Source organism: Chiloscyllium punctatum, chromosome 10, assembly GCF_047496795.1.
Source record: "Chiloscyllium punctatum isolate Juve2018m chromosome 10, sChiPun1.3, whole genome shotgun sequence".
Taxonomy (NCBI): Eukaryota; Metazoa; Chordata; class Chondrichthyes; order Orectolobiformes; family Hemiscylliidae; genus Chiloscyllium; species Chiloscyllium punctatum.
Genome location: NC_092748.1, coordinates 121,066,249 through 121,076,785, shown reverse-complemented (window position 1 = coordinate 121,076,785; position 10,537 = coordinate 121,066,249). Strand labels below are relative to the sequence as shown.

Below are 10,537 nucleotides of genomic sequence, written 5' to 3'. Positions count from 1 at the left end.
ATTTATTATTGTCACATGTACCTGGGGAGAGTGAAAGGCTTTGTTTTGTGTGGATACAAGCAGATCATACCATACACAGAGAGACGAGAGCAAGGGGTACAGCTGCAGAGGAGGTGCACAGAGAGAAAGATCGACACTCGAGCTGAAATTGGGAGGTTATTTGGGATAAAAAGATTCAAAACAGACTCAGATTCACTTCATAGAGAGTGAAGTTACTGAAGGGTCATCACACCCTGACTGTGGTTATAGAGGGGGAGGGGGAGGGGGAGGGGGAGTGAGGGAGAAGGTGAGGGAGAGGAAGTGAGAGTGAAGGAGAGAGGGTAAGGGGGAGAGAGTGGGAATGAGGGAGAGAGGGTGAAGGAGAGGGGGAAGAGGAGGGAGAGGGAGTGAGGGAGAGGGAGAAGATGAGGGAGAGGGAGTGGGAGTGACGGAGATATGGTGAGGGAGAGGGGAGGAGGAAGGAGAGGGAGAGAAGGTGAGTGAGTGGGAGAGGGTGAGGGAGAGGGTGAGGGAGAGGGGGTGAGGGAGAGAGGGAGAAGGAGTGAGAGAGAGGGTGAGGGACATGGAGAGGGACAGAGAGAGGGAGAATGAGAGGGAGAGAGAGAAAAAGAGGGAAAGTGTGGGTAAGGGAGAAGTTGAGGGTGAAGGTGAGAGTGAGGGACAGAGTGAAGATGCACTTTGACAAATAAACTTCCTCCAAATAAGAGCAGTCCTTTTTAAACACACTCTCTCTCTCTCACACAGACACACACACACACAGACAGGCAGACACAGACACACACACACACAGATATACACAGAGACACACAAAGACACACACAGACAAGCAGACACAGACACAGACACACACACACACACAGACACACACACACACACACACACACAGACACAGATATACACAGAGACACACACATACACAGAGACACACACAGACAGACACACAGACACAGACACAGATATACACAGAGACACACACATACACAGAGACACACAAAGACATACACAGACAGACACACACACAGACAAGCAGACACAGACACACAGAGACACAGATATACACAGAGACACACACATACACAGAGACACACAAAGACACACACAGACAGACACACACACAGAGCAAAGAGAGAATTGATGTAAGTAATCTTGGCTAAAGGGCCATGTTACCATGTATGATGGCGAGAGTCACTGTGAAGATTGTCTTCATGATGCTGAGATGTTGGATTGTAGTTTGGCCGCCCTCAGACGGACTTGTTGAGTTGGTGTCACCTGCTGTTGTTGCTGACTGGAGCAGGGTGCACTGGGAGCTGAGATCTGTGTTCCTAACGGGCTTCAGGTAATCACAGGAACCTCCGTGAACACGGACTGCAGCTTCCAGGCTGTACTCAGTCATACAATCTTCCTGGAAACCATGGCAACCAATGCTTGTTGTCAGGTTAACCTCAGAAGATGGGTTTGAGGAATGTGTGTGTAAGCCCAGTGAGATCACTTTCTCTCTCTCACACACACACACAGAGTTCTTGCTGGTACCTGCCTCTCTGACAAATTCTGCTGATGTCTCACTCTGTGCAGACACATCCTGACACAGTGATCTGTGTGGGTGACATACACAACCCATCACCACCTCACACAGCAAACCCCAAAATCACAGAATCCCTACAATGGGGAAACAGGCCATTCGGCCCATCAAGTCCACAGTGACCCTTCAAAAAGCATCCCACCCAGAGCCACCCCCTACAATCCCACATTTGCCCCCACAACACCTAACCTTCATATCTTTGGATTGTGGGAGGAAACCCACACAGACAATGTGCAAACTCCACACTGAGAGTCACCAGAGGCTGGACTTGAACCTGGGACCCTGGTGCTGTAAGGTAGCAGTGCTAACCACTAAGCCACTGTGCTGTGGGAGAGCACTCCTGGCAGGTACAGCACAGGGTATAGAACATAGAACATAGAACAATACAGCACAGAACAGGCCCTTCGGCCCACGATGTTGTGCCGAACTTCTATCCTAGATTAAGCACCCATCCATGTACCTATCCAAATGCCGCTTAAAGGTCGCCAATGAATCTGACTCTACCACTCCCACGGGCAGCGCATTCCATGCCCCCACCACTCTCTGGGTAAAGAACCCACCCCTGACATCTCCCCTATACCTTCCAACCTTCACCTTAAATTTATGTCCCCTTGTAACACTGTGTTGTACCCGGGGAAAAAGTTTCTGACTGTCTACTCTATCTATTCCTCTGATCATCTTATAAACCTCTATCAAGTCACCCCTCATCCTTCGCCGTTCCAACGAGAAAAGGCCGAGAACTCTCAACCTATCCTCGTACGACCTACTCTCCATTCCAGGCAACATCCTGGTAAATCTTCTCTGCACCCTCTCCAAAGCTTCCACATCTTTCCTAAAGTGAGGCAACCAGAACTGCACACAGTACTCCAACTGTGGCCTAACCAAAGTCCTGTACAGCTGCAACATCACCTCACGACTCTTGAATTCAATCCCTCTGCTAATGAACGATAATACTCCATAGGCCTTCTTACAAACTCTATCCACCTGAGTGGCAACCTTCAAAGATCTATGTACATAGACCCCAAGATCCCTCTGTTCCTTCACCTGACTAAGAACCCTACCATTAACCCTGTATTCCGCATTCTTATTTGTTCTTCCAAAATGGACAACCTCACACTTGGCAGGGTTGAACTCCATCTGCCACTCCTCAGCCCAGCTCTGCATCATATCTAAGTCCCTCTGCAGCCGACAACAGCCCTCTTCACTGTCCACAACTCCACCTATCTTTGTATCATCTGCAAATTTACTGACCCACCCTTCGACTCCCTCATCTAAGTCATTAATAAAAATTACAAACAGCAGAGGACCCAGAACTGATCCCTGCGGAACTCCACTTGTAACTGGACTCCATGCTGAATATTTACCATCTACCACCACTCTCTGACTTCGACCGGTTAGCCAGTTTTCTATCCAATTGGCCAAATTTCCCTCTATCCCATGCCTCCTGACTTGCCGCATAAGCCTACCACGGGGAACCTTATCAAATGCCTTACTAAAATCCATGTACACTACATCCACTGCTCTACCCTCATCCACATGCTTGGTCACCTCCTCGAAGAATTCAATAAGACTTGTAAGGCAAGACCTACCCTTCACAAATCCGTGCTGGCTGTCCCTAATCAAGCAGTGTCTTTCCAGATACTCATAAATCCTATCCCTCAGTACCCTTTCCATTACTTTGCCTACCACAGAAGTAAGACTAACTGGCCTGTAATTCCCGGGGTTATCCCTATTCCCTTTTTTGAACAGGGTCACAACATTCGCTACTCTCCAGTCCCCTGGTACCACCCCCATTGACAGTGAAGACGAGAAGATCATTGCCAACGGCTCTGCAATTTCCTCTCTTGCTTCCCACATAATCCTAGGATACAGGGGCAAGGGAAGGGCTGTGAGGAAAGGTGGAAGAACAGTGAAATCCCTGGGTTAGTAACCAGAGGCACCCAGGGGTCAGGCTTGAAATCCCACCCAGCCATATGCAAGGGTTTAAATTCAATAAATACATCTGAAATTGAAAACAGGTCTTAGTGATGGTAACCAGGAATCCATTGTTAATTGTTGGAAAGATCCATCTGGGTCACTAATATCCCTTAGGGAAGGAAACTACCATCCTGACCTGGCCTGGCCTACACGTGACTCCAGACCCACAGCAATGTGACTGACTGAGAATTACCCTCTGGGATGGACTAACAAGCCATTCAGTTCAAAGGCAAATAGGAAAGGTGCAGGGGCAACACAGGGTCAGATACAGAGTCGAGATTAGAGTGGTGCTGGAAAAGCACAGCAGGTCAGGCAGCATCCGAGGAGCAGCATCAGAGTAAAGCTCTACACTGCCCCTTCCCCAAATTACTCTCCCTGGACAGGGACAGAATGAGGTTAGATACAGAGTAAAGCTCCCTCTCCACTGTCCCCATCAAACACTCCCAGGACAGGGACAGCACGGGGTTAGATACAGAGTAAAGCTCCCTCTACACTGTCCCCCATCAAACACTCCCAGGACAGGGACAGCACGGGGTTAGATACAGAGTAAAGCTCCCTCTACACTGTCCCCATCAAACACTCCCAGGATAGGGACAGCACGGGGTTAGATACAGAGTAAAGCTCCCTCTACAGTGTTTCTATATTAGCACAATAAAATAACTGAGATTAAGAGGATCTAACTAGGTGTTAAAGATAAAGAATTCAATTGTGTTGTTTCAGAGAGATATTTTGTTTTGATGCGATTCCAGAACGAGGGAAGATATTTGGAACACAAATATAATCGATGAATGTTCCTCTTGGTTATGGCCCCTCTGTCATGAGGCACTGCAGCCAGTTATAATGCAATGGAAGTACAGGCTAGAGCGCGGTCCTGACAGCACAGAGTATGGTAGCGTGAGTGAAGCTGATATTGTGTGTGGACAGGCTGTAAAAACACACAGCTACCAACCCAGGAATGGTCAGAGCAGGGAAAGAGCTTCCAAACAACTGAAGACCGTGAGGTCGAATGACAATCAGGCCCCTGCTGAGTCACTAGGAGGGGCTCGATGTCTGCAACGTTTCTTCTGTGAGCTCCAGTTGAAATGAGAGGTCACGTCACACAGATTCACAGCTTTTTTCCCACATGTAAAGGAAACATTATGAAGTTGTGACAGATTGACCAGTGCAGATTCAGGTAGCTACACTCCTATTGCTGTTTGACAAAGATATTTCAGAATGCCAACGGTCTTTTCACAGCAGAGAGCGGCACGAGCTGGGCGGAAGTGAAGTTGGAGGGCAGAGCTGGTCGGGAAGGTAAGTGATTGATATTTGAGTGGGTGTGTTCTAGACCCCAGGCCCTATAAAGTAGGGCCACCCTCCCATCCTCCTCCTCTAACCTAACTTTAAAGTCCACAGGTAAGCTACTCAGTGTTCTTGTTTTGGAGACTAAGTGTAGAGTTATGGCAGCGCAGGCAGTGGAATGTTCCTCCTGCAGGATGTTTGAGGTAGGGGTGACCACCGATACTCCTGCCGACTTCACCTGCAGGAAGTGCAGTCAGCTCCAGCTCCTCACAGACCGCGTTAGGGAACTGGAGCTGGAGTTGGATGGACTGAGGATTATTCGAGAGGCTGAGAGGGTGATAGATAGAAGCTACAGGGACATAGTTACGTCAGAGAACAGAGGTAGCTGGGTAACAGTTAGAGGTGGGAAGGGGAGGAAGCAGGCAGTGCAGGGATCCCCTGTGGTCGTTCCCCTCAACAATAAGTATACCGCCTTGGATACTGTTGGGGGGGACGGCCTAGCAGGGGTAAGCTGCAGTGACCGGGTCTCTGGCACGAGGTCCGGCTCTGAGGCTCAGAAGGGAAATGGGAAGAGGAGGAGAGCGCTAGTTATAGGAGACTCTATAGTTAGAGGAACGGACAGGCAGTTCTGTGGACATGGGCGAGACTCCCGGATGGTTTGTTGCCTCCCGGGTGCCAGGGTCCGAGACGTTTTGGACCGTGTCTTCAGAATCCTTAAGGGGGAGGGTGTGCAGCCAGAAGTCGTGGTGCACATTGGCACCAATGACATAGGTAGGAAGAGGGGTGGGGAGGGCATTCAGGAGCTCAGGAAGTTAGGCTGGAAGCTAAAAGCTAGGACAGACAGAGTTGTCATCTCTGGGTTGTTGCCGGTGCCACGTGACAGTGAGGCAAGGAATAGGTAGAGAGTGCAGTTGAACACGTGGCTGCAAGGATGGTGTAGGAGGGAGGGCTTCAGGTATTTGGACAATTGGACTGCATTCTGGGGAAGGTGGGACCTGTACAAACAGGACGGGTTGCACCTGAACCAGAAGGGCACCGATATCCTGGGAGGTCGGTAGGCTTGCTAGCACTCTTCGGGGGGGTTTAAACTAATTTGGCAGGGGGATGGGATCCGGACTTGTAGTCCAGCAAGTAGGTTAGCTGTTTTTCAGGATGTCCAAGAATGTAGGGAGGCTGTGGAGAAGGTAGCACTGACAGGGAATACTTGCGGACACAGAGATGGGCTCAAGTGCGTATACTTCAACGCAAGGAGTATCAGAAATAAGGTGGGTGAACTTAAGGCGTGGATCGGTACCTGGGACTACGATGTTGTGGCCATCATGGAAACGTGGATAGAAGAGGGACAGGAATGGCTGTTGGAGGTTCCTGGTTAAAGATGTTTCAGTAAGATTAGGGAGGGTGGTAAAAAAGGAGGGGGGGTGGCATTGCTAATTAGAAATGGTATAACGGCTGCAGAAAGGCAGTTCGAGGGGGATCTGCCTTTGGAGGTAGTATGGGCTGAAGTCAGAAATAGGAAAGGTGCAGTCACCTTGTTGGGTGTTTATTATAGGCCCCCCAATAGCAGCAGAGATGTGGAGAAACAGATTGGGAAACAGATTTTGGAAAGGTGCAGAAGCCACAGGGTCGTAGTCATGGGCGACTTCAACTTCCCAAATATTGATTGGAAGCTCTTTAGATCAAGTAGATTGGACGGGGCAGTGTTTGTGCAGTGTGTCCAGGAAGCTTTTCTAACGCAGTATGTAGAGTGTCCAACCAGAGGGGGAGCCATATTGGATTTGGTACTCGGTAACGAACCAGGACAAGTGGTGGGCTTGTTAGTGGGTAAGCATTTTGGTGATGGTGACCACAATTCTGTGACTTTCACCTTGGTTATGGAGAGAGATAGGTGCGTGCAACAGGGCAGGTTTTACAATTGGGGGAAGGGTAAATACGATGCTGTAAGACAGGATCTGAGGAGCATAAGTTGGGAGCACAGGCTGTCAGGGAAGGATGTCGTGGAAATGTGGAACTTTTTCAAGGAACAGATACGACGTGTCCTTGATATGTATGTACCTGTCAGGCAGGAAAGAGATGGTCGTGTGAGGGAACCTTGGTTGACGAGGGAGGTTGAATGTCTAGTAAAGAGGAAGAAGGAGGCTTACATAAGGTTGAGGAAACAAGGTTCAGACAAAGCGTTGGAGGGATACAGGATAGCCAGAAGGGAGCTGAAGAAAGGGATTAGGAGAGCTAGGAGAGGGCATTTATATGCGTATGTGAGAAACATGAGAATGACGAGAATGAGGGTAGGTCCGATCAAGGACAGTGGTGGGAGACTGTGTATTGAGTCGGAAGAGATAGGAGAGGTCTTGAATGAGTACTTTTCTTCAGTATTTACAAATGAGAGGGGCAGTTGAAGAGGAGAGTGTGAAACAGACTGGCAAGCTAGAGGAGATACTTATTGGGAAGGAAGATGTGTTGGACATTTTGAAAAACTTGAGGATAGACAAGTCCCCCGGGCATCATGGGATATATCCTAGGATTATGTGGGAAGCAAGAGAGGAAATTGCAGAGCCGTTGGCAATGATCTTTTCGTCTTCACTGTCAATGGGGGTGGTACCAGGGGACTGGAGAGTAGCGAATGTTGTGCCCCTGTTCAAAAAAGGGAATAGGGATAACCCCGGGAATTACAGGCCAGTTAGTCTTACTTCGGTGGTAGGCAAAGTAATGGAAAGGGTACTGAGGGATAGGATTTATGAGTATCTGGAAAGACACTGCTTGATTAGGGACAGCCAGCACGGATTTGTGAGGGGTAGGTCTTGCCTTACAAGTCTTATTGAATTCTTCGAGGAGGTGACCAAGCATGTGGATGAGGGTAGAGCAGTGGATGTAGTGTACATGGATTTTAGTAAGGCATTTGATAAGGTTCCCCATGGTAGGCTTATGCGGAAAGTCAGGAGGCATGGGATAGTGGGAAATTTGGCCAATTGGATAGAAAACTGGCTAACCGGTCGAAGGCAGAGAGTGGTGGTAGATGGTAAATATTCAGCCTGGAGCCCAGTTACAAGTGGAGTTCCGCAGGGATCAGTTCTGGGTCCTCTGCTGTTTGTAATTTTTATTAATGAATTGAAGGAAGGAGTCGAAGGGTGGGTCAGTAAATTTGCAGACGATACGAAGATAGGTGGAGTTGTGGACAGTGAGGAGGGCTGTTGTCGGCTGCAGAGGGACTTAGATATGATGCAGAGCTGGGCTGAGGAGTGGCAGATGGAGTTCAACCCTGCCAAGTGTGAGGTTGTCCATTTTGGAAGGACAAATAAGAATGCGGATTACAGGGTTAATGGTAGGGTTCTTAGTCAGGTGGAGGAACAGAGGGATCTTGGGGTCTATGTACATAGATCTTTGAAGGTTGCCACTCAGGTGGATAGAGTTTGTAAGAAGGCCTATGGTGTATTATCGTTCATTAGCAGAGGGATTGAATTCAAGAGTCGTGAAGTGATGTTGCAGCTGTACAGGATCTTGGTAAGGCCACATTTGGAGTACTGTGTGCAGTTCTGGTCGCCTCACTTTAGGAAAGATGTGGAAGCTTTGGAGGGGGTGCAGAGGAGATTTACCAGGATGTTGCCTGGAATGGAGAATAGGTCGTACGAGGATAGGTTGAGAGTGCTAGGCCTTTTCTCATTGGAACGGTGAAGGATGAGGGGTGACTTGATAGAGGTTTATAAGATGATCAGGGGAATAGATAGAGTAGACAGTCAGAGACTTTTTCCCTGGGTACAACAGAGTGTTCCAAGGGGACATAAATTTAAGGTGAAGGGTGGAAGGTATAGGGGGGATGTCAGGGGTAGGTTCTTTACCCAGAGAGTGGTGGGGGCATGGAATGTGCTGCCTGTGGGAGTGGCAGAGTCAGAAACATTGGTGACCTTTAAGCGGCAATTGGATAGGTACATGGATGGGTGCTTAAGCTAGGACAAATGTTCGGCACAACATCGTGGGCCGAAGGGCCTGTTCTGTGCTGTATTGTTCTATGTTCTATGTTCTATGTTCTAATGTATTCCACCTTCAATCTTTCTGAAAAACAGAGAAAACAAAATGTAGAAATTTTGAAAGATTTGAAGGCATGCTTTATATCTGTTCAATAACTTGGGCCTAAGGTGAAAACAGGCATTGATCAATATGTGACTGCATTTGCACAGCTTGCAACATCCTGTGGAAATGTACAACTAAAAGACAACCAAACCAGATGCTGGATTGTATTAGAAATGGGAGATCCTGCAGTGAGAGTACGTCTACTGAGAAAGGAGAAGTTTAGACTCAGCAAAGTGATTGAACATATTGAAATGAATTGGCAGGTAGAGCATATCCACAACAGGACAGAGCAGAGTGATGTAACACAGAGAGATACAGTGGGGCCAAAGTTCAGAGCACTCACAGAATATGGCAGGATACAGATACAAGTCTTATCCATTTATGCCAACACCTCTAAGACCTGAGAAATTTGATTGACATTACTGATGGTCTAATTTTCAAAAGGCTCTGCTGAATTCAAGATCCATACCATGTGCCTTTCCCCCATTGAGATCTTCTGAAAATGTCTCTGGATTCCACATTTAGGTTCTGACTTAAAAGACTAGACTCTGCAGAAATCCAGCTGGTTATTTCAAGTCGCACAAAATCAAGTGGAAAAGTAGAAGATATTGAGATATCAGTTTTCAGTTGGTGAGACTGGGGCAGAACAAAGACTGAGTGTGGAAGCTGAGATAATGAGGTAGAACAGAATTTGGAAACAGAGGAATGCAATGGGATTTTGTGATTAGGTTCAGCAGGATGTTGACCTATACAGAATCAATAGAAACAGATAGAACTGTACTGCAGGAGAGATCTCACAAGGGAGAGGAAGGCAGGAAGTCACAACAAGGAACTGTATACAAGCGACTGGCTAAACTACAGCATGTACTGGTGGGTCTGGAGAGACATCCGCTAAAGGTTCTGGGAAATCACTCGACACTGTACAACAGGTTGGCAGAGTCAGGTCAATAAGGGAGACATGGATTGCAATTGTTTGGAATGAGGACTGGAGGCAAACATCAGGCCAATATCAAGTGTCAGATATTGTGACATGATCAATATCATTACCTTCATAGACCTGGGCAGTGACCTGGGCAGTGACCTAGGCAGTGTGATTCAATATGGCAATTCATAAATATCCTGGAGAGGGAGATTGAGGTAACACAGACAGTGGATCAGGGCACTGCTGACGAGGTGGGATATTTAGGCTTTCAGAAAACAATTGATACTGTGTCATACAGCAGGTTGGTTAGCAATTTAAAAATGTTTAGGATTGACAGAACAGATTAGAAGTTGGCTAAAAGATAGGATACAGAGGATTAAAAAAATGGGTATTTCTCAAATTGGAGACAAGTTGAAAGTGGTGTTCCCCAGGGATTAGGGTTGAGACCCTTGTTTTTTCTGGTTTATATAAATGATTTGGAGTTGGGTGTTGAGGGCAGAATCTCGAGATGTGCAGATGATACTAGGCCAGGGAGAATAGGGGATTGTGAGGATGGTGCTGAGTGACTTCAGAGGGACATTGACAGGTTGGTCCAATGGACAGATACCTGGCAGATGGATTGCGATGCAGAGAAATGTGAGGGAATGCACTTTGGGAGAAGAAACACAGACAATACAGGCCTCAATGGTTCAACTCCGGGGGGATACAGGAGCAGA

General features: G+C 47.7%; 1 protein-coding gene across 1 annotated transcript in view; it reads right to left on the bottom strand.

Moving 5' to 3' along the window:
• Window positions 1-1,393, bottom strand: part of LOC140481829 (basic phospholipase A2 PA-12C-like) — a 31,053-nt gene extending 29,660 nt beyond the window's left edge. The window contains exon 1 of the mRNA XM_072578356.1: window positions 1,168-1,393. Coding sequence (XP_072434457.1) covers window positions 1,168-1,393 — 226 coding nt within the window. The remainder of the gene's footprint in view (window positions 1-1,167) is intronic.
• Window positions 1,394-10,537: the final 9,144 nt, after the last annotated feature.